Source organism: Drosophila santomea, chromosome X, assembly GCF_016746245.2.
Source record: "Drosophila santomea strain STO CAGO 1482 chromosome X, Prin_Dsan_1.1, whole genome shotgun sequence".
NCBI classification, from domain to species: domain Eukaryota; kingdom Metazoa; phylum Arthropoda; class Insecta; order Diptera; family Drosophilidae; genus Drosophila; species Drosophila santomea.
Window position 1 is genome coordinate 2,287,823 of NC_053021.2, and position 27,972 is coordinate 2,315,794.

At 50.5% G+C, this 27,972-nt stretch overlaps 9 protein-coding genes across 9 annotated transcripts; 4 read left to right on the forward strand and 5 right to left on the reverse strand.

Moving 5' to 3' along the window:
* Window positions 1-821: 821 nt before the first annotated feature.
* Window positions 822-4,270, reverse strand: LOC120456292 (DNA topoisomerase 3-beta). Its single transcript, XM_039643036.2, has 5 exons — window positions 3,979-4,270; window positions 3,155-3,902; window positions 1,771-2,821; window positions 1,313-1,706; window positions 822-1,258 (listed from the first exon to the last, which is right to left on the reverse strand). Exons 1-5 carry the CDS (start codon window positions 4,067-4,069, stop codon window positions 906-908), a joined length of 2,637 nt encoding a protein of 878 aa, XP_039498970.1. The 5' UTR covers window positions 4,070-4,270; the 3' UTR covers window positions 822-905.
* Window positions 4,271-4,388: 118 nt separating this feature from the next.
* LOC120457418 (tRNA (guanine-N(7)-)-methyltransferase non-catalytic subunit wuho) lies at window positions 4,389-5,879 on the forward strand. The gene has a single exon (XM_039645016.2). It carries the CDS (start codon window positions 4,467-4,469, stop codon window positions 5,742-5,744), a length of 1,278 nt encoding a protein of 425 aa, XP_039500950.1. The 5' UTR covers window positions 4,389-4,466; the 3' UTR covers window positions 5,745-5,879.
* Window positions 5,785-7,489, reverse strand: LOC120457419 (26S proteasome regulatory subunit 10B). The gene is made up of 5 exons (XM_039645017.2): window positions 7,269-7,489; window positions 7,094-7,213; window positions 6,312-7,032; window positions 6,101-6,241; window positions 5,785-6,033 (listed from the first exon to the last, which is right to left on the reverse strand). Exons 1-5 carry the CDS (start codon window positions 7,375-7,377, stop codon window positions 5,931-5,933), a joined length of 1,194 nt encoding a protein of 397 aa, XP_039500951.1. The 5' UTR covers window positions 7,378-7,489; the 3' UTR covers window positions 5,785-5,930.
* A 135-nt stretch (window positions 7,490-7,624) lies between these two features.
* Window positions 7,625-9,400, forward strand: LOC120457417 (mitochondrial ribonuclease P catalytic subunit). The gene is made up of 2 exons (XM_039645015.2): window positions 7,625-8,915; window positions 8,979-9,400. The coding sequence occupies exons 1-2, from the start codon at window positions 7,654-7,656 to the stop codon at window positions 9,346-9,348; spliced, it is 1,632 nt and encodes a 543-aa protein (XP_039500949.1). The 5' UTR covers window positions 7,625-7,653; the 3' UTR covers window positions 9,349-9,400.
* LOC120457420 lies at window positions 9,346-10,555 on the reverse strand. Its single transcript, XM_039645018.2, has 2 exons — window positions 10,045-10,555; window positions 9,346-9,983 (listed from the first exon to the last, which is right to left on the reverse strand). The coding sequence occupies exons 1-2, from the start codon at window positions 10,371-10,373 to the stop codon at window positions 9,419-9,421; spliced, it is 894 nt and encodes a 297-aa protein (XP_039500952.1). The 5' UTR covers window positions 10,374-10,555; the 3' UTR covers window positions 9,346-9,418.
* Window positions 10,556-10,742: 187 nt separating this feature from the next.
* Window positions 10,743-11,431, reverse strand: LOC120457421. The gene has a single exon (XM_039645019.2). The coding sequence runs from the start codon at window positions 11,268-11,270 to the stop codon at window positions 10,806-10,808; it is 465 nt and encodes a 154-aa protein (XP_039500953.1). The 5' UTR covers window positions 11,271-11,431; the 3' UTR covers window positions 10,743-10,805.
* Window positions 11,432-11,604: 173 nt separating this feature from the next.
* Window positions 11,605-15,150, forward strand: LOC120457416 (PHD finger protein 12). The gene is made up of 5 exons (XM_039645014.1): window positions 11,605-11,763; window positions 11,934-12,124; window positions 12,198-12,882; window positions 12,943-14,459; window positions 14,520-15,150. Exons 1-5 carry the CDS (start codon window positions 11,716-11,718, stop codon window positions 14,704-14,706), a joined length of 2,628 nt encoding a protein of 875 aa, XP_039500948.1. The 5' UTR covers window positions 11,605-11,715; the 3' UTR covers window positions 14,707-15,150.
* Window positions 15,151-15,265: 115 nt separating this feature from the next.
* LOC120456708 (zinc finger protein 236) lies at window positions 15,266-17,463 on the reverse strand. The gene is made up of 4 exons (XM_039643682.1): window positions 17,213-17,463; window positions 16,042-17,144; window positions 15,799-15,985; window positions 15,266-15,736 (listed from the first exon to the last, which is right to left on the reverse strand). Exons 1-4 carry the CDS (start codon window positions 17,375-17,377, stop codon window positions 15,503-15,505), a joined length of 1,689 nt encoding a protein of 562 aa, XP_039499616.1. The 5' UTR covers window positions 17,378-17,463; the 3' UTR covers window positions 15,266-15,502.
* A 2,691-nt stretch (window positions 17,464-20,154) lies between these two features.
* LOC120456819 (alpha-tocopherol transfer protein-like) lies at window positions 20,155-22,807 on the forward strand. The gene is made up of 5 exons (XM_039643866.1): window positions 20,155-20,413; window positions 20,856-21,015; window positions 21,789-21,870; window positions 21,961-22,388; window positions 22,443-22,807. Exons 1-5 carry the CDS (start codon window positions 20,311-20,313, stop codon window positions 22,555-22,557), a joined length of 888 nt encoding a protein of 295 aa, XP_039499800.1. The 5' UTR covers window positions 20,155-20,310; the 3' UTR covers window positions 22,558-22,807.
* Window positions 22,808-27,972: the final 5,165 nt, after the last annotated feature.

The window sequence follows — 27,972 nt, forward strand, 5'->3', positions numbered from 1 at the left end:
TCGCTTTGGTCAACAGCCTTTAGACAAGAGATTCCCCCACACACGCACACACAATTTCCAATTTCCCCACTTTCACACTCTCACAAGAGTCAGTGTGTGTGCACACCTATTTACATACATATATTTACTAGTGACTAAATGCATCTGGAAAGTTCCTGGAACGGACTGGGCTGATGAAATCTGATGTATGCTGATGTCAGCAACTTAACCCTTGATGTAACCCCTTAGAATAGTAAACGTTATTCTTTTTTGAAGAACTTACTTTAAAGTTATAAGATAATTTAAACAATGATACATCAATAGTCATACAGATGCATAGATATGGAAAATTTAAATTAGGCAAAGTCATGAAACGTGATTCATAGGTTTTTCATTAAAACAACCCTTGTTTCTAACACAAAAACCCCTTACTCACGAAAATAAATGGGGGTTCTTTTGTTTCCCGATTTATCAAATTTCCGAAAAGTGAAAGTAAGGGTTCAGAGAAATTAAAATTTTTTTTCTCAGTTTTTATTCCTGTACCGCTTGCCCCTAAGTATGCATACATTTTCAAAATATTTAATCTCTAGGGCAAAAATTAAAGATTTATTTGGAATTGGTAGCTCGACTTTAAAATAGTTATATGTTATACGATATTTCATTAGGTTTCCTTTTTATAAATAAATAAATGTATATAAGTATAAGCAAAGTATTAAAACTATGGAATTAAAAAAAAAATTTATTTTAACATAATTTAGTACATATTTATTTTCTAAATTACTAGAAATTTGTAATTACAAAACTGCATATCAATTGAAGCCCCTTGACAAAAACAAATTCACTTTTCTTTATACAATTTCGATTTTATTAGGCTGTTTTTTTGTTTCTTGTTTAGTTATTGTTCTTCTAAATGCAATTCAGTGTCCTCAAACGAAATACGCCGCCAGCTGGGCCATTTTATCCTTGGGCGGCCGACCACCGCGCCCGCCACGCCCCCCGCCCCCTGCACCAGGCCCACCGCCAGCCGTAACCGCTCCTCCAGCGCCACCAGCTGGCCCGCCCACACCTCCACCGCCACGACCAGCCTTGCCGCCACGGGATCCACCGCCACTGCGAACAGGTCTAGATGCCACCGCCCGATGCTTCTCAACCAAGTGGGAGAAGTCGGTGGAGCAGAAGATGCAGCCGCTCTTCTCTTCACTACCATCCTTGAACTTGCTTTTGTCGGACTTGTAGACCACGTTCACCTGCTGGGCGCCACACTCCTGACACTTGGCCTCTGCAAAAAATCACACATATATATATATGTAGGTCTATATGGTTAACAACCCACCTTCCACCGTGATCTTTGTGGCTCCCTTGAAGCAGTTGATGATCACGTCGCAGCGGTTGCAGCCCAGCTTCCAGGTGGGCGCCAACGTACAGTCAAGCACCAGGACACCGGTGGGGCACTCCACGCAACCGGAGATGCCCAGCGTGTTCAGCGAGTGCGGGCAGGTTGCGTGCGTGCAGGTGTTGCAGCCCCCCAAGTGGGGCATGTCGCTGAACGGCGGATGGTTGTAGCAGTAAGGGCAGAACGGATACGATCGCCCCTTGACGCCGGTGGAGAAGGCAAGCAGATCGAAGTCATCCAGCGGGCACTTGAACTCGCGATACACCTTCACATTGCCAATGGGCAGGGCGTAGGTTTCATCGCAATGAGAGCAGTGCAACCTCGCCGGTTTTGTCTGTAATTAAACGGTAGCAGGGATTACAACTTAAGCGGATGATGGGGCAGGCTGGTTATCGCACCTGTATGTACTTCATGTAGCGCCTACACTTGCCGCAGCGCGAGTGCGCCTTGCCCGACTCGGCCAGCGGCGAGAAGGAGACCTCGAACAGTGAGTCCATGTTGGCGATGTTCTTTACAAAGTACATAAACTTCAGCTTAAAGATCTTGATCGCGTGACGCAGCACATCCTGAAAGTTAGCCGAACCCTGGGCAATCAGCGTCAGCATGCGCTCCACCTCCGTTCGCATGGTGGGCAGCACGAGTTCCGGATCTATCTTCTGATAGCCGTGGACCAGCACAATGCCCAGCGTCGTTGGAATCAGCTTGCGGCCGTTTTCAATGTGCACATAGTTGCGCTGGCAGATGTTATTAATGTGCACCGGTATGGAGGCATCCGTGCCGATGCCGTGCTGCTCCATTAGTGTGATCAGCTCCGATTCGGTGAGATAATCCGGCGGCCCCGTCTGGCTTTCGGTAAGACGCACATCGTTGATGGCCACCTGAGTGCCCTGGACGAACGGCGGCATCGGTTCGTCCCTGCCGAAGGCCTGCCAGGTCATCACCTTGGTGAAACCGGCATCGATCAGCACATTGGCCGTGCAGCTAAATGTCTCCAGACCAACGCGCAGCTTGGCCGTCGTCACGCGGTACTTGAGATCACGCGACACCGTGCCCATGAAGTGCCGGCAGATGAACTCGTAGACGCGCCAGGTGTCGCGATCGAAGTCACTGCGGTTGCCAAGTTTCATGGGCGTGATGGGTGGATGGTCGCCGGCATCCTTGCCCTTACGCGGAGTCTGCATGTCGCCCAGAATGGAGCGCGCCTCCTCGCCGAAATCCCCCGATGGCTTCAGCACGTGCAGCACAGCCGGCAGATCGAAGTTAGTCGGATACTGATTGGTCTCCGTTCGCGGATAGCTGATGTAGCCCTGCGTGTACAGGCGCTCCGCTATCTGCATCGCCTGGAACGGACCGATGCCCAGTCCGGAGCTGCAGATTCGCATCAGTTCCACGGTGTTTAGTGCCTGTGGTTTGCTCTTGAAGGCCTCCTTGCTGGCCACGCTCTCCACACTGAAAAAAGAGAAGAAGAAGAATAGGATGAATTAATAGATGATAGATGAAGGATAGCCCATTCTTGGCCAGCATTTCTAAATTTAATGGACCAGCAGCATTTTGTTTGTTTGCATACATTGTGAACACAAAGTAATTATGCTAATTCGGCATGATTGCTTCTCTGGCAGATAGATGATGTAGTCACCAGATTTGGAAATAATGGCGTAATGGGACAAAAAAGAGTCAGTTTGCTTTCAAGTGACCAAAAAGTGGGTATTAACAAACGAAAAAGTGACGAAAGCATGGCTATTTATAGACTAGCCGACGATGGCAGCGAAATTTAGGTCTTACGTAGCCTCCTTGTGCTCCTTGACGCGACCCAGCAGCATGATGGCGATGTCTTTCTTGAAGACCCGACCTCGCGCCCACTCCAGCGTGAATTCCGGCTGGCCAGCGAGGAGCTGCAGGTGCCAGAAGCTCTCCGGTTTGAAGGTCTGGATGTCGTCGTGCCGCTTCACGCAGAAGCCAAGTGTGGGCGTCTGGCAAGGACCGTAGGAGATCAGCGAAGAGTCCAGGTCGCCGTACCGGTCTTGAAAGAACTTGGTTTGGAAGCGGGTAAAGGCGCATCCAATGCGCAGGTCCAGTTCCTGGCGAGCGTCCACCGACTTGGCCTCGTTCTCGTTGGGATGCCCCAGCGTCTCCATCGCTCCCTTGATATCCTTCTCCGTGATGGCCGAAAAGTGGGCACGATACGTCACCTGCTTGCTGTACACATTGTGGATGACATGCTGCACGGCGTCCATCACCTCGAAGCAGATGTTCTCGCCCTCCTTATCGCAATCCAGCCAAAGGACCAGATAGTCGCAGCCGCGCGCCTCGTGAGCCAGAAAGGTGCGCATGTGCTGCTTGGGATTCGTTTCCTTCTTCTCGGTGGGGCAGCCAAAGAGCTCGACGGGATCCACCTTGTCCCAGGAGTTGTATTTGCTGATGAAGTCCAGCGACATCACATGACCGCACACGGAAGTCATCCGAAAGTGGACGCTGCCCTCGTTTCGAAAGTTTCCCGTCCATTCGTGCGTGGAACAGCCGTTACCGGTGCCTGGAGAGGATTACATTGGATTGGATTGATGGCGAATGATTGCTGCGATGCAATTGGGGTTTCTAGTGCGACTCACCCCGCTTGGCAGTGCAGCGTCCGTTCGAGAGAATCCCCGCCAGCGATGCCGCCAGCGAGGGCTTCTCGGCCACCATCAGCACGCTCTTCATGGCCCAAATCCTAGAATCGAATGGCCTATATAATTGATGACTTTTTCGCAGCGCTTCCTCCTGCCCAATCGTTCACTCTCATGGGAATCGCCGGTTTGCGCGCCGCACACACAGCATAAACACACGCACACACACAGCGTAATGTATGGATTTGCTCGTTATATATACGTATAATCCACTCTATTTAACTAATTTCACAGGCATTATTTTCCAGCTACCAATACGGTCTCACTGCAGTAAATACCAAATGGTCATACTGCGTTTATTCATACACAGCAACTGGTCATACTGCAGAGTGCAGCCCTGGGCAGCGGAGCTTATCGTGCGCGTTTTTCGATATCAGTAGTAGTCATTAGTGGTGAGAACCTATCGGTGGCTATCGAATCGAGTCGGAAGAATGTGCACAACAATTTCGTTCGCGGAACCCGAAATCGTGCTCGGCCATGGCCGCAGGGTGCTCTTCGTAAACCCCGACGACCTGCAGATATTCAAGGAGATCGAGCTGCCGCCCGACCTTGGCCTGAAAGGCCTTGGATCCCAGTCGCAGGAATCGTGTCCAGCGGCTGCCGCAGCCACATCCACATCCACAGCCACAGCCACATGCGCTGGAAAGGAACCGGGTGGCAAGGAGCAACAGCTTGCCAAGCAGCCGGAGGAGGGTGGCACAACCGCCTCCGGATCGGGAGTCACCAGCACATCGGTGCAGAATGTGACCTACTCGCCAGACGGACAGCTGCTGGCCGTGACCACCAGTGGGGGCCAGAAGGCGCTCTTGCTGTATCGCTCGCGGCCGGAGAACGCACGCCTTCTCTCCACCCGACCACTGGCCCGGGCGGCCAGCGCTGTGCGCTTCTGCAGCGACAGCAGCTCTGTTCTGGTCACGGACAAGACTGGCGATTGCTATCAGTACGACTGCGTCGAGTTGGAGGCTCCGCCGCGCCTGCTGCTTGGCCATTTGAGCGTAGTGTACGACATCCTATGGTCGGAGGACCAGCAGCACATCATCACCTGCGACCGTGATGATAAAATACGCGTGACCAACTATCCCGCCACCTTTGACATCCACAGCTATTGCCTGGGCCACAGGGAGTTCGTCTCGGGACTGGCCCTGCTCACGGACAAGCACATCGCCTCTGCCTCGGGGGATAAGACACTGCGCGTATGGAACTACATCCAGGGCAAGGAGCTGCTGCAGCATGAGCTACCGGCACCGGCGGTTCGTTTGTTGGTGCGTCAACTGGAGCCGGAGAAGATATTCCAGGCGGCGGTGCTCTTCTACGAGCACGTGGACGCCCTGGGACTGTATCGCCTGGAGCGCAGCTCAGACGACATCTGGAGCGTCACGGCCACGCAACTGGTGTGCGCCGAGGCGGGCTCCTGGAGCATTAGTAACTTTACTTTAACCAGCGACCGGATCTACGTCACCGGCGCAGAGAACGAGCGCTTGAGCCTGCGAGTCTACGACATCGCAACTGGCCAACCGGCGACTAGCGGAGTGCCCGAGGGCTGGCTGAAGATGGTGCTGGACGGACTGGGCGCCAACGAGGAGGGCGCACCACCATTCATTCCCGAGGACTTGTCCGTTTGGTTTAAGAAGCGCTTCGACAACGTCAGCGACTATTTGGAGCGCAAGAAGCGACGCATCGAGGAGCAGCAGCAGCAGAAGTGCGGCTAATCCCCGCGAGAGAGGACACCCAAAGGAAATTACATGAACCTAATCTTTACATAGCATTTAATTAGCATATGGAGAAGAAGCAACGGACTTTGTGTGACAGGCCCGTTGTGGGCATAATATATATATATATCTGTATATGTGTGTAAATGGTGAATGGTTATCTCTATGGGCGGCGGGAGGGGGTTCCTAGACGGGCTTGTAGTCCAGCTTGCTCTCCAGCTTCTTGTTGTCCGACACCTTGCGCACCGCCTTCATAAAGTCCTCCTGGATGACGTACTCCCGCTCGGCACTAAAGTCGGCAGAATAATTTCATTAAAGGGAGATTATCGTGGGCGGTGGAGGAGCTTCGCACTTACCGAATGGCAAAGAGACCTGCCTCCGTGCAGACATTACGCAGATCCGCGCCGTTGAAGTTGTCCGACAGCTTGACAATGGCCTCGTAGTCAATTTCGCCGTGCTTCGCGATCTTTAGGGCGTGAATCTTGAGGATTTCCAACCTAAGAAGAAGAGGGGTTCCACATTCAAATTGGTTTTACCATCAATCCCAAGCCGATCAAAATAACTTACCTAGCCTGCTCGTTGGGCAGCGGAATCTCGATCTTCCTGTCCAAGCGACCCGGGCGCAGCAGGGCGGGATCCAGGGTGTCCGGTCGATTGGTGGCCATGATCATCTTGACCTGGCCAAGCGAATCGAAGCCGTCCATCTGGTTGAGCAGCTCCATAAGTGTGCGCTGGATCTCGCGATCGGCAGAGGTGCCCTCGGAGAAGCGACGGCCGCCGATGGCGTCGATCTCGTCCATGAAAATGATGCAGGGCTGATGGTCACGGGCATAGTTGAACATCTCGCGAATGAGACGGGCACTCTCGCCAATATACTTGTCCACAATCGCCGAGGACACGACCTTGAGGAAGTTGGCGTCCAGCTGGGAGGCCACCGCACGGGCCAGCAGCGTCTTTCCGGTGCCAGGGGGTCCGTACAACAGACAACCCTTCGGTGGGGTGATGCCGACGCGCAGGAAGAGCTCCGGATTCAGCAGGGGCAGCTCAATCACCTCGCGCAGCTCGCGGATTTGCTCCGTGAGGCCGCCAATGGCCGAGTAGGTGACATCGCCGGGATCCTCGTGCGACATATTGTACACCAGTGGGTCCACTTCGCGCGGCAAGTAGCGCATAATGGTCAGGGTGGTCATGTCGAGGGCCACACGAGTACCGGACTTCAGCTTGGCTTTGTCCAGCTGCCTGCGGCAGCCGACCACGTAGCGGGGTCCATTGGTTGCCTTTACAATGACTGTGGGACATGGAAGAAGCTAGAATACAGGCAGTCTTAGACGGAATGACAGGAGTCTTACATTTATCCTCGGTCAGCTGCTTTAGCACCTCGCCGACGATCTGTCCCACGCTCTGCAGGGCCTTCAGGTCGTTCTCCGACTTGTCGTACAGCTTGGTTAGCTCCTTGATCTCCTCGCGCTCTGAAAATGACCAGTTAATATGGATTTGCTGAGGAAGATTACCGGATGGACGCACTTTCTTTGAGGCGTCCTTCGATTTCCTTGTGCTCCAGCAACTTCTTTCTGTACTCGGAGAAGGCTTTCACCCGCAGATTGTCGGGCAGCGGGGTGGCGGTTACGGTCATTTTGCTCAAGGATTTACGCTTTACTTTCAGCTGTGCAACGCTTAATATAAATTAAATCCGGAAAAAATAGTGAGTTGCAACTTTTGTCGCAATGCAGTGTGGCCATAACGTGGCACGCTATAGATGCGCAAATATTTCAGTATATTCGTTTTGGTATATACTAAGTGTGGTGTGTGCACTCGCTAAGTGCAGCGCATGACTGGCCACACCGCCAGCCGGCATAATTCTTATTGGAATTGTGTGTTTTGAGAATAATTTTAATTTTATATTTAAATTATGTATAATTTACGCCTGCTACGAAATCTGATACCGAGCGCCGGCCACGCCCATCCGCGCTGGCTGGCAAGCCAGCACAAGCGGCGCCCGCAGCCGGGCAGCCTCCCGCCAGATCGGCTGGAGCAGCTGCGCAGTGATCTCTTCGAGCGTCGCCAGGAGCTGAGTGGTGCGGAGTGGGCGGAGGTGCGCCAGTCGCTGGTGGACGGGTACAAGCACATCAACGGACACAACGTCGACGCCGTGATTCTGGGCGTCTGCAGTGGCCCAAGCCAACTGTCGCTGGCCAAGAACTATGTGGAGTTCCTCAGGAGCAGGGGCTCCAAGCCCAATGCAGCGACACTGGGTCGCCTGCTGCGGGTCTACAATGCCGCCTACCATGAACGACCGCTCAGCGAGGCGGAACAGGCGGAGATACTGCAGATCTGCCGATCGCTACAGGCGGAGCATGAAACTCTGGATGCCACCAGCTGCGAGAATGTGATCCACGGCTTGGTGGCTACCAGTGGCGATGATTGGCACCGCGGCCTGCCGCTTCTAGAGATGATGAAGGTCACCAGTGCGCCCAGCGTGGCCGCCTACTCCGCGCTGGCGGAGAAGGCCTTCAATGTGGAGACGCCGGATCAGGAACTGGCCTGGCGCCTGCTGGAGGAGATGGCCACAGCGCGCAAGCTGCCCAAATGCGAGGTCTACCTGGCGCTGCTCAATCGTCTGGCCAACGAAACTGCCCAACTTCCTGCCCAGCTTAGCCGTTTGCTGCACTTCCTCGAAAGCCATGATGTTCTAGTCAGCCAGCGGGTGGCGGTGCGATTGCAAAAACTGTCCAGGCAGGTGCCCCATCTGCTAGAAGCCCGGGCCACCAATTTGGGAGCTCTGGGCAAGTGCCAGTCGTGCCAGCAGCATCTGCAGCCGGTGGCCATCAGTGATGAGGAGTTCCGGCGGCTCAGCGAATGTTTCCTGGAGCGCGTGCTTATACGACGAGATGTTTTCCAGCGCTCCACGCCCGAGGAGGTGGCCAGGTTCAAGAAGTTTGTGGAGAAGACGGCGCCATACGACTGTGTGATCGATGGCCTCAATGTGGCCTACTCCACGGGCACCAAAAAGACACCCCAGCAGCTGGCCAAGCTGGTAGCCACTGTGGTGCGTCATTTTCGCGATCAGGACAAGCGTGTCCTCGTCCTGGGACGTGAGCACATGCGCAACTGGTCCAAACAGGCCATGCACTATGTCCACAGCAATGCCAGCCTCTTCCTGACCAACAATCTGTAAGAAGATCCATCTCGAATAGGAGCGGGATAGGTAGACTAAATCGTTTCATTTGCTTGCAGGTCGCACGACGATCCCTTCCTGCTGTATGCCACGCTGCGCAGCGGCCAGGAGACGGACTTCTTCTCCCGCGACTTAATGCGCAGTCACGCCTTCCATCTGGGACCCGAACTGAAGCCCGTCTTCCGCCGCTGGCAGCAGGAGCACCAGTTCTCGCTGGTCACCCAAACACAAACGGGTCAGATCATAGTCAAGGAGCCCATTCGCCATCGGCTGTGCGCCCACAAGGTGGCGGACACCTGGCACGTGCCCTACTGCGAGCAGTACACACTGCATCCCACGGACAGCTTCGAGGTGCCCGCCAATTGGCTGTGCCTCAAGCTGAATCAGCAGACAGCCGCTACCAAAGCAAAGGGGAAAACAAGAAGGTGACCATGTGAGCAAGACTTGTACTAACAATAAATAGAAGCCAAAGGTTAACGAATACACTGGATGAGCCGTCCTAGTCGCAGTCATAGCGGGTGCACTTCTCAAACGCACCAAGGCTCTGCGGCTGGGGCTTCTTGCGACGGCGCTCGTACAACAGCTTTTTCTCGGCGGCACACATGAGCCGCCGCTTGATGTGGTTGTCCATCTCGAAGTCCATGTCCGCCGCCTTGGCCATCTCGTTGGGGTCACGCGTGGCTGCCGAGTCCAGCGCCTTGATGATCAGGCTGAGCAGGGCGTGCGCCAGGCGATGGCACACATCGTACTCGATGGCGTCCTGGCTGGTGTAATAGATGGCCGACTGCGAGGTGGGCTGCACACCAATGGCCAACAGGATGTTGCAGAAGATGCCGCGCTGCATGCGCGCATACGGATCCACTAGCTGCGGCGGGATGCGCATCGTTGTGGCCAGATGGGAGATGAACTTGGCGAACTTCTTGATGAGCACGTTCAGGTACTGGGTGCGGCACTGGCGCTCCAGCTTGGTCAGCATGTTATAGTACAGTTCCTGCTTGCGCTTCAGGAAATCCTCCTTCTTTCGCTCCTTGGTCTTGTTGCTCTTGAGGATCTGCTCCAGCTGTCTGTTTGAATGAAGTTGGTTATCTAGTGGAGTGATGCCAGTGTTGCACCCGCTGCACTTACTCCGTGGTAATGGCATTGAATTTGCCCAGCATGCGCTTGATCCGCTTGGCCCGCAGCTTTGGATCGTAGACGTCCTTGAACTGCTTGTAGTTGTCGGCGAGCGTGTTGATCTTGGGCTTGGACAGGGCCACGTCGTAGGGCTTCACCTTGAGCGGCATTGCCGGCTGGTAGGCCATGCGCCGCACATACGACTGCAGCTTGACCAGGTTCTCCTCCTGCCGCTTCTTCACGTTCTCCTCGGCGCACACATCCGGATCCTCCTCCTCCGGCAGCGAGTCCGTCGACGTGGGCAGCGGCTGATCCCAGTCCGAGACATTGGAGCTGGCCATGACTGAAGTTAACTGCACAGAACGGCTCGTTCAATTTGTACGGATTGAGAATTTAGCTGGGAACTTGTATCTTATGAGAAAAAAACGTTCGAAACCTTTGTTGTTTACGTAAAATTTTGGGTAAACGAGAGCACTAACAATTTGATGTATTCACGCTCGGATAGTTGAACACCTTATGAGCAGTCCCCGTTGAAATCTGACCGAGGAAAAGCTAACGGACTACTAGATACATCAAAAAGTTGTACTTCTACGTGGATTTTCAAGATGTGTACACTTAGGCCCACAAGATTAAGGAATTCAACGACTCACGCATTCAGCAAGCAACAAAGGATACAATGGGCCAGAGCACTCCAGATCACCAGAGCACGGTTTACAATTAAATAAGCAACGTTTTATTATATGTATAATAACCAGTGGATCTACGGACTAATGCTAGTAACACTCATTCTGAACGGATCGCTCCAGGGCGAAGGTGTACTCCTCGGCCAGCTCGTCCACGGACATTTGGCGCGTGAGCAGCGCCAGGATGCTGTCCACGTGCATTTGGGTGCTGGTGCAGCGATCCTTGGTGTCCAGTCCGGGTGCCAGCTCAAAGGGAATGTCCTGCAAGTAGTTGACGGGTCCTTGGGCGCCAGGCAGCTTCACCTGACCGCCGGCTGGTGGTGCGCCGCGCGGTCCTGGCATCGGCGGGTAGGGCAGGTAGCCCGCTTGTGGCATGGGCGGATACATGGAACCGGATTGAGCACCCGAATGATGTGCATCCGGTCCTGGTTTCCGCTCTATAAACACGAAATCATCACCGCTCGTGCCTGGACGAGAGGCCTCCGCCGGCCCCTGAATGGGCTGATCCTCTGTGGGAGTTTCCGCGGGCTTGCGTTTCCCGAAAATCGAAAACATTGCTCTATTTTGTTCTATTGTTTGGTAAAATAAGCTGGCGAAATGCGTCGTCGACCAATTGTGATACTCTTTTAGCGGACTTTAGGCCAAATCTGCGAGTTCTAGAGTTGTGCCCAAAATTAAAAAAGGTTTATTGTTGCTGTGTAATATATGGGAATTTAGGGATTTTAATTTATATTCTGACTTTGCCCAACTATTTGTTTGCTTTTGAGTTTCCCGGTTGCAAATGTAAAACAAAACCAAAAACTAGCAAAGTAGCTAGATTTGGAGTGAAATGCAGTCAGCACTGAATTTCCGTTGATCGCCTATCGATGGGCGCGCAGTGTGGCCAGCCGCGCGACAGATGCGCAGGGCTGCATAACCCACACTGCGCCCGCCTCCGTCTACAAGTGAAGTCGCTCCGAGATTGATTGTGTACACCGGATAAGAGGAGCCAGCGAAAAAGATGTCGAAAGTGGACCAGGACCCGAACGCCTCGCTGAGCATCATGGAGGTGAGTTTGCCGCCGGCACACCCGTCTGCTCCCTTATCTCCACCGCCCGGCGCTCCAATTGCAATTGGCGGTGGCTGCCCTCAGAGATGCCACATTAACGCATGCACAAATGCTGTCCATTTCTCCCTTTTACTTAACATTCGTTTCCCGCGCCGCGCCGCGCCGCACAGCAAATCAAGCAGCTCATCCGCCCGCCGCCCAACGAGGACGAGAAGCTGGTGCAGCGGACCACCAACACGAAGCATCCGTATTACAGGCGCCCGGGCAGGGGCCACAACCACGACTACTGCGACGCCTGCGAGGAGGGCGGCAATCTGTTGTGCTGCGATCGATGCCCCTCCAGCTTCCACCTGCAATGCCAGTGAGTATACACGCATCTTGCTGCCCATTTTGAGTGCTTCTGCTTAAGCGTCGTGCTGTGCTGTTTCCCGCAGTGATCCACCGTTGAGCGAGGAGGACATACCCAGTGGCCAGTGGCTGTGCCACAGCTGCCGCATGGCCAAAGTCTCACAGCCGCCGGCGTCCTCCTCCAAGGCCAGTTCCGTGGAGCGCGTACCCTCGGCGGGCAGTGGATCTCGTGCGAATACTCCTTCCTCTGGCGATCTGGAGTCCATACCGCTGAAGATCCGCAATTTGCGTAAACGCAGCAACAGCGAACGCAATAGCACCGAGAAGCTGCTGGCCAAGATGCCGCTGGCCATACAGCGTGCCCTTGATCCCAATAAGAAACCGACGCCGCTGGACGATGTCATCCGGGCGGCCAGCATGCTGAATCCGCAGCAGTTCTCGCTGCCGCCGGAACTCGAGCTGCACACCCAGTTCCCGGGCAATGGCAAGGTGCAGCCCGTGCAGCAGACGCATCCGCCGAGCGGAAATGGCGGGCACCGCAAGTGTGCCGGCAATCAGCGTCGCAATTCCAAGCCTTTCGAGCTGGACGCCCAGGGACTGGTGCCGCTGCCCGCCAAAACCTGTTTCTACTGCACACGCTCCTGCAAACGGGCGCCGCTCATCTCCTGCGACTACTGTCCGCTCTACTACCACCAGGATTGCCTGGATCCCCCACTGACGGCACTGCCAGCTGGATTGTGGATGTGCCCCAACCATGCCGAGAATTTTATCGTAAGTCAGCCAACGCACGCGGAGGTCAATTTGCGTTCTAATGAGGATGTCTGTTCACAGGATGCCAATATGACCAACAGCATTTCGGCCACTGAGCGGGTGCGCCTATGGAATCGCTTCCACCAGCCACTTGACCATGAAAACGTCAAGCTTGAGTTCTTCCGGCGTGTCAACACACGCCATCCGCCCTTCCGCACCAAGACAAATGTGCGTGCCCGTGCCCACATCGAGGTGCCAGCCATTGTGCGCTACCACTACGAGCATCCACCGGCGCTGCTGCCCTCCATGCGCCAAACGTTGCGCTACGATCGGGTCAAGCGGCGCAAGAACCTGCCCACCGAAGTCGAGGAGATATCACGAGAGTCTGTCACCGAATCGCTGCTGAAAGATCTGGAGGCCTTGCGTTCGGCTCGCGCCAAGTTCCGTGAGATTCAGCGGGAATACGGCACCGTGGAGACGGCAGTGGATGGCGACAGCGACAGCGATCCCAGTCCTGAAGAGCAGGAGCCAGAGACGAACTCTCCCGCCGATAAAGTTAATGGCGAAGTGGAATCGGAGAATCCCAATACAGAAGCGGATGTACAGGCCAACGATCAGCCGTCGGTTGTCAAGGTGGAGTCCAAGGCCAGTCTAGAGCTGGAGGCTAGCTTCGAGGAGGACGAGGAGGACAGCAAGGCTGGCATTATCGATGCGGACCTCTTCCACCTGGACGTCGATATTATCAAGAAGCTGGCGCACCAGCGACTGCAGCAGCTGGTCGAAGAGCATCCGGAGATTGTGACGCAGTACAAGAATCGCACGGCCGCCCGCCGCCTGCGTCAACTGGCAGCTGCCGATGGATCACATGTAGCCGGTGAAACGGCTGCGCTACAAGGCCAACTAGCACCAGAAGATATGAACCGCTTCTCGCTGCTCTTTACCAGCGAAACGTCATCCATTCTGGCGCAAAAGAACGGCAATGCCGCCGACGAAGATCCCGCAATGGCCCTGCATCCAGCACTGGCCACCGCGGCGGCCATTGCAGCAGCGGATGCCGCCGCCGAGAACTATGTGCCGCGTGCCCGTAGCGACACGGAGAAGGCCTACGAGCTGGCCTCGCGCCTGGAGCTCAAGCTGCTGCAGTGCAAGGTGCAGGCGCGCGCGGTGATAACCCCGTTGGGCGACATGCTAGAGGACAGCCGCTGGTTCAGTTCACTGGGACTGGACCATTCGATTTTCATGCGTTACCGCACGCTGTACATTGGCTACGGTGGACACTACTCGCCGACGACGACGCTGGCGCAAACGGAAACCGTGGACCTGTCGGCGATTGGTTACTGCTGCCGCATTTCGCCGCAGCACGCCATCATCTTCTACGACGAGTTCTCCAAATCGTACGAGCTGATCAACTACTCAGAGTTTGGCACCGAAGTCAATGGACAGCTGTACGCCTGCGACCTGACCGACAGGATGCCCACGCATGCCGGCAAGCGGATGCGACCCGACGATGCCGAGCTGAAGAGACGCGTCGACGATCTCCTGGACAAGCGGCGGCAAATTCACCGCCAGTTCGAAACAAAGAAGATCGGCAAAGAGCGGTAGCTATAGTTAACTTACCCAATGATAATGATAACCACATGTTGTTCAATCCCCTACAGATTGGCGCCCATTGTCAAGCCCGCCTGCCGGTGCATCAACGCCGGACCCGTGCCCATGGTGGCCGGCGCCTGGGAAGGATCGGCGGTGCTGGCACACGGCAGCCTGCTGCGCTTCGGCTGCCTGTCGTTTGTCTTCTCGGTGCCGTCGGTGGATCTGCTGGCGCAGGCGCGCACCAAGCGATCGTAGGACCAGAGTCCATCAGCAGCAGCTGCAGCAACTACAGCTCTTAGCAGAAAGACACAGAAGCAGACACGCGCTCAACCGCAGCCAACTCCAGTGGAGCAGCACCAATCTCAGTGGGGCAGCTAGCAGCCAGGCATAGGGTTAGGGCTAGCAGATACCAGTTCAATTTCATTGCAATCATTATCACAATGTAATGCCTCGGCTACACTTTTAAATCACACACAATCCTCCCATCCCATCCTAGCGTTAAGGGGATATTTGCCTTATGACCAGTGCAATAAATACGGAGTTGAGCCCAAAAGTGCACGCAACATTTGGGCCAAACTCCTTATTTATTGAATTAACCATAATGTTCATGAACCGTGAATAAACCCAATACATTGTACTTTTACTGTAAAAACCAATTGTATAAATTGCTAAACTGAAATAAACTTGTAAGCATTACAATCAGGAATTTCTCCAGATGCAATTCTATTGTATGTATGCCATACCGATGCATTCACCGGATTTGTGGCATCTCCAATTGGCAGTAAACCCAATCCAATAAGTATACACAAACGTATTCGTTTTAAATGAATGTTTACTTTATAACCAGATCCAATCCAACTGGTTAAGGCATTATAGAGAACGAGAAGAGTATACACAATAGGTGCCAGGCGACGGGACGCCGGGACTTTTGTGGAGTACACGAGACGTCGGATAAGTACATTCGGTATGGCTAATATGCAAAAAATATATGTGTAATTGTTTAATTAAGGGTCTAAGACTACGAATGCACCACGTCCTGGTGCCGGCTCCCCTAGAGAGCAGCCGCAGGTCCCGGCTGAGCCTGTGCCTGTTCCTGTGACGGGTCGGGGTGCTGCATCTGCTCCTGGACGCCAGCCTTGGCCGCCGATCGCGTGGCCCGCGACCTCTCCCATTCCGCTTTGTGCTTGCGCTTGGTGTGATGGTACATGTTCGACTTGGAGCGAAACTCCGTGGGACAGAAGGCGCAGGTGTGCAGCTTGACGCCCGTGTGCGTGGCAAAGTGCTCCTGTCGCAGAAAAACTTCGTTAATAACCATGCAGCGCGAACTACTGGAGCAGGAGTACTCACCTCCAAATAGCGCTTCATCTTGAAGCACTTGCCGCACACATCGCATGCATACTTGGGCTTGCTCATGCAGCGATGGTTCTGACCGGGAAGCTCCCCGCAGTTGGGACAAAGGACCGAAACGGGTGCGGCATGGATGGCGGCCTGTAGCGGAGCAGTCGGTCGTTTATCCGTCTCTGAAGGCGGGTTGCTATGGCAGATTCGTTTATAAGCCTTTTTATCTGCTGGATTATCCAAACGACTTACCCATAGGGATGCGCCATCACCGTTCCGGTTGTCGTTGTCGTCGTTGTGGTTGCACTGCTCGTTCCCACGGCCGCCGCTGCAGCCGCTGTTGCCGACATGACGGCAAAGAGTTGTTCCTGCTGTTGCTGTTGCAGAAGGCTCGCACACAGACGCTGCTGCAGGCTATCCGATTGTCCTGGTGGATTGCCCGTTAGCGACGCGGCTGCCACGACAGCCGCGGCTACCGCATTGTAATTTGCCAGTATGAGCTCGTTCTCCTTGAGCCTTTTCTGTGGCGAATCCTCGTCGCTAACATCGCTGCCCTCCGTGTGCTGGACCTTTTTCGGTGAGTGCGTCTTCCGGCGACTGGATCGGTTGCGTGAGCCCCGACTGCCGGATGGCGGGGTTTTGGTTATGGTGAGGTTAATGGCCTCACTGGGCTGACTCTTGATCACCGACAGGGGCAGCTGTTGGACAGTTGGTGGCGAGGGCAGAGGAGCTGCTACGAGATTGGTGGTGGGAGTTCCAGAGGGAGCAGGAGCAGGAGTAGCAGCGGGATGACGAGAAATAGCTGGATTTACTGTGTTTCCAGGAGATGCACAAGCAGCAGGTGCTGGAGCAGGAACTGTAACTGCTGGAGCAGGCTCCTCCGGCGTCGTGTGATTCTGATTCGACTTGGCCGCATCCCGTTCCTCGCGCGCCTTTAGCCACTGTGTGGTGTGCTTGCTCTTCACATGCGTGTACATATTCGAACGGCAGCGGAAGGCCATCTCGCAGTAGGGACATGCGATGGGTCGGTCGCCGGTGTGCGTGGCTATGTGCTCCTCCAGGTAGCGGCGCATCTTGAAGGATTTCTCACAGAACATGCAGGGAAACTTATTGGCCGTTGTGGGAGTCACCACCTTGGGCTCCTCCGCCGGCTCCAGCAGCAGCAATTGCGGCTGCGCATCCAACTGCGTTTCGCTGCCATCCTCCGACCAGTTGACATCGCAATCGATGGCCAGGAACTGGCTGCACAGCGTCGTCTGCTTCAGCTCCACCAGCTTCCAGAAGTTGTGGAAGCTCTCCAGTTGCGAGCAGCACTCGGTGCAGATGCAGGTGGAGATGGCATCGTCGCGGGAGAGCTGCGGCAGATGGGAGCGGGAGTATTAGGGTGAGGCGGTGGGCAGGAGAATCATCAGCAGATACTCACGCAGAGGTACAAGTGAATCGAGATCAGTTGGACCAGGTAGCTCTCTGGCATCGCCTTTTCGTCGTCCTCGTCGGCCGGAGCGGGCGCACTGGCTCCGCCGGCGCCGCCGAACAGCAGCACCGCGCTCTGCTCGTCGAGCGCGTTTAGACACAGGCGACAGATCATTTTATTCCGCTTTAAAATATACAATTTTTACTTTATTCCATTGGTTTGTGTTCCTCACACGCGCACGGTCACACTACCCCCTAGCGGTGGCACATCGTCTACCCAGCGCCTATCGATGTGCCAATCGTTACGTGACGTTGAAGCAGGTCATATTTAACGTTACGTAACGTAACGGATAAGCGTTATTTTAAATGGAATTTATTTGGAATTTAAACATACTTAATTAAAGTTAATTCTCGATACGAATTAAAGTATATTTAAAGTATTTGCATTTCAGGGAAAGAAACATTGTCAAACATAGTACAATTAATCGGCTAAGACAGTATAATTTTGGCAAGTCGGCTGTTAAAGAGTGGTGAATGAAGACTCATGATTGATGTCCCAGGATGCATGAAGCAACATCTGATTGAAGTGGTCTGAACTGGTGTGTAGCAATTATGTTAAGTTTCTGTATTGGTCAAGATATGGAGCCAGCAAAACCCTATTTTTCGACCGATCGCAGATTACACCACCATGTCCGATGATATGTTTTTTTTGCGATGAGTGGAGTGTTTGGAGCGTTTGACGCTTTGCCTTTTGGCTTATCTGAAAAAGCATGTATCATTCTTTGCTTTGCCGAAATGCAACTGATTTGCATGACTTGTAGGCACCAATTTGCTTTGATGATGCTGCGACCGCAATTAGCAGGCAGTGCTAAAATTCTACCTAATTGATTTGCAAAATGATGCAAACAAAGTTGGCAAACAGCAAGTGCATTATTGCGAAATGCACTTTGCCGTGATTGGCACACTGGCCAATCGGAATTTTTAATATACAATAGAGATAGCAGTTTTGCCAACAAAATGCATAAATACTAGCCCTATTTGAAATCATTCAAAAATTAAACAATTGTGTTCATTATAGTATTCTATGAGTGTACCACCCTACAACTAAGGTCGCGTACTATTCACATGACCATAATTCCCAACTTCACGTATATCTCGAATCGTACGTTGACCATTTTAAATTGTCAGTTAGCACTTTTTTACCAAACCTCTAAATTGGGCATTGTTTTAAAGCATTTGTGGATCGGCTATGTTCCATTTTCAAGGCCGGTCAGCTGTTTTCAAGACTCAATACACACTCAAATGTGAACTTATGTGTGTTTTTGCTGCGTTTGCTTTCAGCTTAATAATTTTACAGCTGCACTTAATTGGCACAGTAAAACTCCTGTAGTTTGGACACTTCGGTTACTTTTTACTTGAAAACTTGGGATTCACATATGTACATACTTTGTAGTGCCAACGCGTCGTATGATTAATTTTGGGTTGTGAGCTCAAGGGCTAAAAGTGAATTCTAAATAACTCAAATTGCGTACTATAAGTCAATAATAAACTGGTTGGTTGTAATAACTGTCCATACAAACATTCAAACTAAGTTACTGTATTTAGAAGGGCCCACACGTCGTATGCGTAACATTCTAGAATCTTCAGGTGAAACATGCAATGAAGTTTTGTAGTCCAAACCTCAAAAATTTAATTTATTTAAGATTTAAGTTTCCCCAATGCCCACTTGGAATATAAAAGAATGATCTTAGAGTTGTGAACAGATGTTCTGCTGTAGCACTCGCATAGTAAGACACGTAAATTCGAGTTCTACGGGCCATCAAGAAAAACGAACCCATATTCGCTTTCGCCTACTTCATTCGGCGGCTTCATTTTTACTTTTTGGGTTTTCTGTTGACAGTTTTGTTTTAATTCATGTTCATGCTTTGCGGTCGCCGCTTCAGAGTTGGTCGGTTGTAAATAGTTTGGCTGTGGGCATGCATGGGTTTGGGCTCGGACTGGGTTTAACTTGCGAAACACGTCCGAAAGCGTCGCAGCCAAGCCAGTTCAGTTGGCCAGCTCAGCCGGGAGAAGAGCAGCATAACAAGTGGAGCGCGACTTTGCCTTGCCGAAAATTGTTTGCCAATGTCGCGATAAAGCCAAAAGCCAAACAAAAACAAAGGCAAAACCGAAGAAACAACGAGCTGGGACCGGGTACAAAAAATTCCGCCAAACATGGCAATGGCCCAGGCCGAGTGGTGGAAAGCCGGAAAAACCGCACAGCACCCACGCAATTCGCACACGCGAAAAAACATATAAGAAGAAATGAAGCCAACACACCTGCCGCTTTTCGACCTTCTGGCGCAGTAAAGTCAATCATGAAAATTGCCCAATAGCGACTGATTGTGGAGTTATTCAGCGACGACATCAACAAAAATTATTTAAAAAATGCAAAAGGAAATATTGCTCATATTCAGTATGAATACCTTGAAATAGTTCAAAATATTTTAATGAAAATTCTAAAATATTCTCACACAATACCTCAATATCACTATGCCACAAAACCTCTCTTTTTCAGGGCAGATAAATTAGCATGTGTGTTAAAAGAAAAGACTAAATTAATGAAAGCGAAACTAGATCGTCGATTTCAGTCGGCAGCAAAGATAAAGGCAATCAAAAGAAAGTAAACATCTTTTTATAATAAAATATTCAAATTGTATACATTCAATTAAACAGGATATTTCCTGCCACGAATTCCTGGGAAAGCGAGATGGCAACTCCAAAAGGCAACTGATCGCACAGCTAGTTGCCAGACTTATCCCCTCTATGCTCTCCCCCCTTCTTATAACCCCCTTTCCCCCCTTGTCTACCACTAAGCAAGCACTTATTATTTGCGATGCCGGCAGAGGCGGCGACGTCGGCAGAGGCAGTGTTCCAGTGGCAGAGCGAGTCGACGAAAAGCCAAAAAAATGTTCCAATCAGTTGCAGTCGCGAATTAGCGTCGCACAGACGCGGTGTCTCGTCTCGCACAAGTGTTCCTTTCTCGCTCCATTTGCTGTCTCGCTCCCTCGCGGAAGTCCGATAGTTTCGATAGTTCGTCCCTTTCGGCGCAACGGTAAACGCTTCGAAATGGTGCACCTAAATGAGATAACGGAGGATCAGCTGATGGCCACAAGGATTTCGGAGCTGCAGGATTGGCTCAAGTCGCAGCCGCAGTTGCCGCAGAATATATGTTCGTATATTAGTATATATATTGCCAAGTTGCAAAAAACGCAGTTTCCATCTTCACCGCAAAAAAAGCACAGTCAGGAATTGTGATCGTTTTGATTATTCGATTAACAACGAAGTTTTTTTTATTTTAATATGAAGTAATAATACACTTCTGTAATGAAAACAGAAATATAATTTTTTTTTGTTTAAATGTGAAATATATCAATATATAAGTATTGAACGAGTTTTTAGGTGTAATATTTGCCTTGTTGTGAATAAATTTCCTACTGTGTGCTTATCGTTGGCCTGGCCAACTTTGTGTGTGGGTCAATTGCCTGAGTGATGGGAACCGCAGCCAGTTGCATAACCAACGCACCGCAGTGACTTATGAATGCACCCATGCTGCAAACTCCCCTGTGCTCACCTGAATCCCTATCCCCTATCCGCGTCCTCCTCCACCGCAGCCCGATTGCTTTTGCGCCGCTTTCTGCACACGACGAGGGGCGATCTATCCGCCGCCCAGCGCCTCTTGGAACTCAATTACGGACTGCGCAACAAGCATAGCCACATCTTCATCGATCGCGATCCGATGGATGCCAGTTCCCAGCAGCTGCTGCAAGTCGCGTGAGTACGAAGATATAGGGCCTTTTGCAGTTAGGATCAGCAAAGTCAGACTATCTTTACAAGTGAAATAGTAAAGAAAACTGATTATAATATGAAAAGAATATACAAAGATTTCGATAAAAGCAATTGTATATGCGCTCAACTTAATGACCGAAACAGATTTAAAAAAAAAGAACTTATCCAGTTGGGCTAATAAATTTGAGACCAAAAAAAAGTTAAATGACAGGCTAAACCGGTTTAATACTTTGAGAAGTTAACAAGAAATAAATTATTACATTTTAATTTGCAAGCCAAAGCAAGGTTTTTTTTCCAGAAAATCATGGTTTTACTTTGAAAGCAAGCTTACAATCTACTTAAAACCACTACAAAATCATCATAGAAATAAGTACCGTCCAAAGATCCATAAACGTAATTTATTAACAGATAAACTTTAGTAGCTTCAAAAGAGACATTAAACGCCGATGGGGACTGATGATTTTAGTGGCGACTGTTCACTCGACTTTCAATTAGCTGGGATTCCTGTGAAATGGGAAATATTGTCTGAATTTCTGGCCATAACGACATGACTGAGTTAATATTAGCTTAAATCTTGCAAGCCTTGTGAGTTCAGAGACATACAATGTTGACTTGCGGCTGGTTTTTTCGCTTAGTGTACACACAGAGTGCATTGGCTTGCAATAGCTGGCAACCGGTTTGGTTGTCGGATGGACACAATAATGGAGTAGCCAGAATTATGTTAACATGCACATTTTCCCTGCCATTTTCGCTCGCAGAGATCTGGTGCCGTTGCCCGGCTTGACCCCGGAGAACAACAAGCTGCTCTTTTACCGCCTGATCGACTTCGATGCGGACAAGGTAGGTGAACACTAACTAGTGGCGAACATTGAGTAGTTAAACCATCTTACCCATTTATTGGCTGTATTTTACATATCTCTTTTCTGACAGTTCAACTTTACGGCTGCCATCAAGGTCTTCTTCATGGTGGCCGACTGTCGATTTGCGACGGAGAACGAGGATCGTTTGTCGGACGGTGAGATACCAGTGTTCGACATGGCTGGCTATACGCTGCGCCACCTGACCAAAACCGCATTGGGCGCCCTCCGCGTCTACATGAAGTTCGTCCAGGAGGCGCATCCTGTCCGTCTCAAGGAAATCCACGTCCTTAACTGTCCCTCGTACGTGGACAAGGTGATGGCTGTGGTCAAGCCGTTCATCAAGGGAGAGGTGTTCAAGCTAATCCACTTCCACTTGCCGGATGCGGACACCCCATACCGCCACTTCCCGCGCACCATGTTGCCGGAGGAATACGGCGGAGAGGCGGGCAAGATGTCCGACCTGAAGCTCCAGTGGATGCAGTTGCTCAAGGAACAGAGGTAATAGAACACTTATCAGTTATGAGAGATACTTCATTAGTTTTCCTCTTTCAGAGACTATCTGATGGATTCGGAGAACTGGCAAATAAACAAAATCAAAAAAAATGCCCAACGAAAATCCAGTGATTCCGGAGTGACACAAAGTCTACGTTCCCTTGAAATTGATTAGTCGCCGTGCGCACGACTGTACCATTATTTTTGGGCCTTTAGCGATTTTCACATTTCCCTCACAAACTTTGCCGCATATACCAATTTACCGATCGGAAAATCCAATTGGGCTCAAGGCACTTTGGCCAAATTGTGGTGAATGTGAAAATCGTATTGGGCCCGTCTAGCTATTGTATTTTTGCTTTGTTCCCGTTTTGATTTCCCAGCTGGGCTTGGATTTATGTAAATATATGTATTGTTCCCTATAGATATGCTTCTCCATATTCTATATTTATTATTATTTTCACTGCGATGAGATATATATATATATATATATAAATGTGTATTGTGCGCACAGAATTTCCCTTTTAAATGCAACAGCATAACATCACTGGCGGTGCATTTCGATGCCCGTGACTGATGCAATTAACTCGCTACAAAAAGGGACGGCCGCCGAAGGGGATAATGTGGCTGGCCTGCACTGAAAAAAGTTATTTTAGCTAGTGATAGCATTTACCATTCCTCAGTTTGACAGGATACTGTAAATTGAGTAAATTATATTGTCTATTAAAATTGTTTTCTTTTTGGTTGTACCTTAACAGATTTGCTGCATTTGTGCACTAATTTGTAGCAGTGCATCAAACTGCCCTAAAAATCGTGCCGTATATATGTGTGTGTGAGTGTGGGTGTGTCTGCGTATCTGTGTATGATCGGGATGAGTGGCTGTGCGAATGTGTGGGTTGGTTGGCCTGCAGGAAGTGGAAGTGGCAGTAGAAGTGGAGCAGCAACAGCAGTGGCCATGCCACAACACTGTGGCACGGCAAGTGGAGGCCAAAGGACCCTTGAGGCATAATGCGCATATCGTTCGGTTGGCCAACCTGGCCACTGGTTCGTCCACGTCCACGTCCACGTTCACAATGCCCAGTCTGCAGTCTGCAATCCGCAATCCGCAATACGCAATACGCAATCCGGACTCCCACAACTCGCAACTGGCAATCGCCTAGCGACACTTTGAACACGTCTGCGAGTCGTGCAGTTGACACATTCAAGTGTGGCTCGGTTGAAAGTGTGCTTACTACACTTACTATACAACCTATTCTCCATCACATCCACTTGGCCGTCCATTGCTGTCCGTTCCCGTGACATATTGGTCTTAATGTCGGCTTACACGAAACAAATGCAATTAAAATCTATAAAGTATACATTAAATAGGGAACGGTGCCTATGGTATAGAAACTTTTTAAGCTGTTCGGATCGAAATATTCTATGTTAAAGGCATTTTTCTCGTCGGCCTCTCCGCTTCGTATTCCCCGATTTAACGCCACTTAACGCTCCAACTCATCCATCAGTGCGGTGCGTGTCACTCCCATTTGAATGGGAGATGGGCGGTGGGTGGTGGGCGTGTGGGGGGGTACTTACACTTTTAGCCAAAACCAGATGCGCACTGCATGCGATTGCATGCATGGTAATCGAATTATGTGGCAACTCTGCCTTTCAGGGGGGCGTGGAGGCAGAGGGGTGAAAAGTCTTTGTTGCAGGATGCTTGCACATACATACATATGCACAATGGATGTGGATTGTCTGGCTTGCGCCCTCTTTTCACTCTTTTGTGTGGAAGCGATATGTGCCGGACTTATACCCTTCATGTCTGGTAATTTAATTGATTTCCTTAGATTCATTGTCTAATTTTTTAAGACAGTGTATCAGTAATGCCTCAGAATACTGCGATATATTTTGTATGCGATAGCAATTCCGCTTGAATACATGAATACATCCACAGAAATTCCTTAGCGAGGATTAGTAGACCATCCGGCTCGGAGGACCAAGAGCATCCTACATCCGACTCAGTCAACCCTTCCTTCAATTGCATTATGACTGCCAACACAATTAGGGCGTTCGGGCGATAGCTTGTCTGGCTGGAAAGTCCCCGAGATGTGGGCAATGAATTATATATATTTGCACATGATGGGCGGAAGGAAAATCAGAGTGGGGTTGTAGCCCGGGGTTTGGCCCACCAAAGATGGAGACCGAGAGTCCCTGCCAGTTCTGACGCCCAAATTGATCAATTTTGCATTTTGCCACAACAATCGCAGCTGTAAAAGTAAAAGGCGGGCGGTGTGGTCGTCGAATGGAGTGGGCGTGGTGCTGGTGACCCCATTAACATGCCCAAGCCCAAGCCCAAGCCCAAGCCGAAAAAAGCTTACGCTGCACTCTATACGTGAACTGCAGTTGGTCGGGGATTTCCCCCAGTTGCTCAGTAAGTTCCTTTGCATTTCTGTGCTCTGTTTTCTGCGCTCTGTTTTCTGTTCTCTGTTTTCTGCTTTCAGCTTTCTCCGTTTGCCCTGCACTTCGCCTTCCTTTTTGCCGGAAGATGAAAAGCCCGAAAACAAAAGCAGCAGCAATAAACGAAATGTGCAGTCAACAATAGTCCGCCAGTCCACCGAGTTCGGCTCTCTTCCGAGTGTGTTGGTGTCGAAGTACAGTGAGCCCTCGCCAAAGTCGAACTCAGCTATTACACATTTAATTATTCTCAAATTCAGAGCTCAAATTTAAATACAATAATAAAGCTAACTGTCTGTCGTTGCATTTAGCCACTCACCACTGTTCTTTCCTGTGTGTCTGTGTGCGGTCCAACATGTTGTTGTTGCATGCTCGTTGGCGTCGCAACACCAACACCAACACCACCAACCCACACACACCCACACACACATGCGCATGGACTTGCAACTGTAGTTGTTGGCCGGGTCGCTGTTCAGTTGAGTGACTGATAAGTTCAGTCGGCGTTCGTTTGGCGCCGAGAACGGTTATCGCTTCTAATCGAATTTGCCCCCAAAGTTCGTAGCAAATAGCCAGGCAAATATTTGCTGAATACACTTATTCGCGGAATTCGACCGAAAGATGTCTCCTTAAATGGTGTTTTATTGTGTGAGTGTGTGTTTTTTTTGGAGTGCAACAACCGGCAAGTGAGCAACTTTTGTGGAATTTCATCACCGGATAGCAGACTCCAAGAACCCCAGACGCCAAAAGGTATGCAATGAATTTCGACTGCAGTGGATAAGCGGCTTTGTAGCTGTTGCTTGTGCAATGCACATAACTATTCTGCCTGGGTGTCCTGTCCACTATATCCTTGTTCAATTATGTAAGGTGGAATTCATGGCTGCAAGGCCAGTTACCAGGCGATAGCCTTAGCAGCAATTCGGAGGCAGAGTTCTGGTGAAAATAATTCAGGAATGCAGTGAACGGCTAGGGTTAAGCTTTATGTAAATACATATGAACAATCGTTCAGTACTTGAGAGCTATAATAATAAAGCTACACGAGGAAACCCAAAATTAGGGAGCTAAGAAAGGATATTGTTTGTAAATCAGAAACTCTTTTACCATTTAGATGCTATTTAGATTCGAAATTCTATGAGTACTTTTCAAATTTAAGCTAACAGTGTACTAAACTAATTTTATTAATTAAATAGAAACTCTTGCGTTCTGATCATATGGTCGAAATGATTTCCAATTAGGCCGCAACTACAATTACCTTTTTGGGTCTATTCATACATTTGTACATACAACATACGTGTTGTGGCAGTCCCCGATAATTGGCGACCTCAGCGAATAACCCTTAATGCCACCCCCTCTTAACCCAATGTGTACATATGTGTGTCATTACTTAACACCTACAAGCACGCCATTATACTATTACACTATTACACTATCACACAAATACATAGCAACAGCAGAAGTAAGAAGCGGAGGAAGTACGAATAAAAACGCGGAGAAAAATGGTGGTCGACTGCTTTGAACTACCCCCAAATGATTTGAACCTCGCTGAAGAACGATGGGCGAGAGGCCCATATTAGTCATGCCCCACCCGACGACTCACGCCCCTTTTTGGAGAATAGAACCCCAAGCCGAATGGAACCCCAAACCGAAAAGAACACCGCACAGAACTAAGCTCACACCTATACATCGCACCCATTGTTATTGCATGCTAATTCTGTTGCCTCGTTGCCCCACTCGAATTCTCGTTTCGTTCACATTATTGCTTTTGGCTTTTCGCCTTTCAAGAAGTCATTTTCCTGCGACTGCCTGAAAGTGTGCAGTGGATGAGGTGTAATCGCATTTGGCACACAGAGAGAAAAACAACGCAGACCGCTCTGCTTAATTATCCTCAAGCTAACTATAGCTTCTCCTTTAACTTTTTTCCTTACTTTATGGTCCTACGAACCGGATTCGATTTGTGCGCAGTGCAGTGGTGCCTGGTCAGCATCGTGGGTGCTCCACTTTTGCGGCTAGACAAAGAAAAGTCACCTGTTCGGTCCAACCACCCGCCCTGCGGCCCCCTTTTGCAGTTGCCCCAAATTCCCGGCGACAAGTTTCAATGAGTCAGCTCACCTTGGTTACAATGCACAATGTATAATGCATAATAAGAGAGAGGGAGAGAGCAAAATCTGATTCACTGCCAGCAGCAACGAGGTCCTTCCCCAGTTCCTTCCACTCCATATCCTCCATCCTCTGCCGTGTCTGTGCCATTGACGCTTATCAAAAGCCACCGATCAAAGGCAGTGTTTTGTTTCCATTTTGCCGTTTCTGCTTCTCGCCTCCACCTGTCTGCCTCAGTTTTCCACCGGCGATAAGCGCTGGTATAGCTCATGGTGCACAGCACACACAGTGTGCTATAAATTGTAAAGGACCTTAATAACACTTTCGTCCTTACACCAGTAACCAGCAACGTTGTCCCACTCCCGTGGATGTACATATAACAAAAAGGAGAAGTTCCATTTTTTAATTGCATTAAAAATGGTCGCTTGGCTGTCTTCGTTGTCATTCAATTTTCGGCCAGCCATCTACTTTTTTATTGGAAGTCTTTCCATTCTTTTGGCTCAGTGCACACAGCTTGCACGTACATATAACATATGCACATCCATTGAATATTTTTATTGAATTTAACCACTATCCAACCACCAACAGTTTGGGTTGAAACGATGAGCAACTCGCTTTCTTTATGCAGTGAAAAAAGGCCCTTGTTTAGTTCTATGATATTTTTGGTATTTAAGCGGGTTAAGGAGAAGCGTTACTAGATTGTTTTCTGTGCAGCCGACATTAAATGGCCGTCGCCGTCTTTTGAATGCCAGTTTTTTGGGCTCCCATTGGCCCCCCTTTTTATATTTTTTGTGTGGGCCTCTTCTTGGACAATTTATGAGGTCAATGAAATGCTTTACCCGCCTGCTGAGCGTCTCCCGCCGTTCGCAGTGGGAAATTCTGCCAGCGACGACAGCGGCGACGTCGCCCAGCGTCTCCAGTCCCCCGTCCCCCGTTCTCCTCACTAAACCCCCCATTCGCCACGCCACTGGGCCACCAATGTCATTGGGGGCAATGTGTCTACAGGCTTTTGCCATTTTTGCCTATTGCCATTAGCCATGAGCCATTTTCAGCCGGAGTTGCC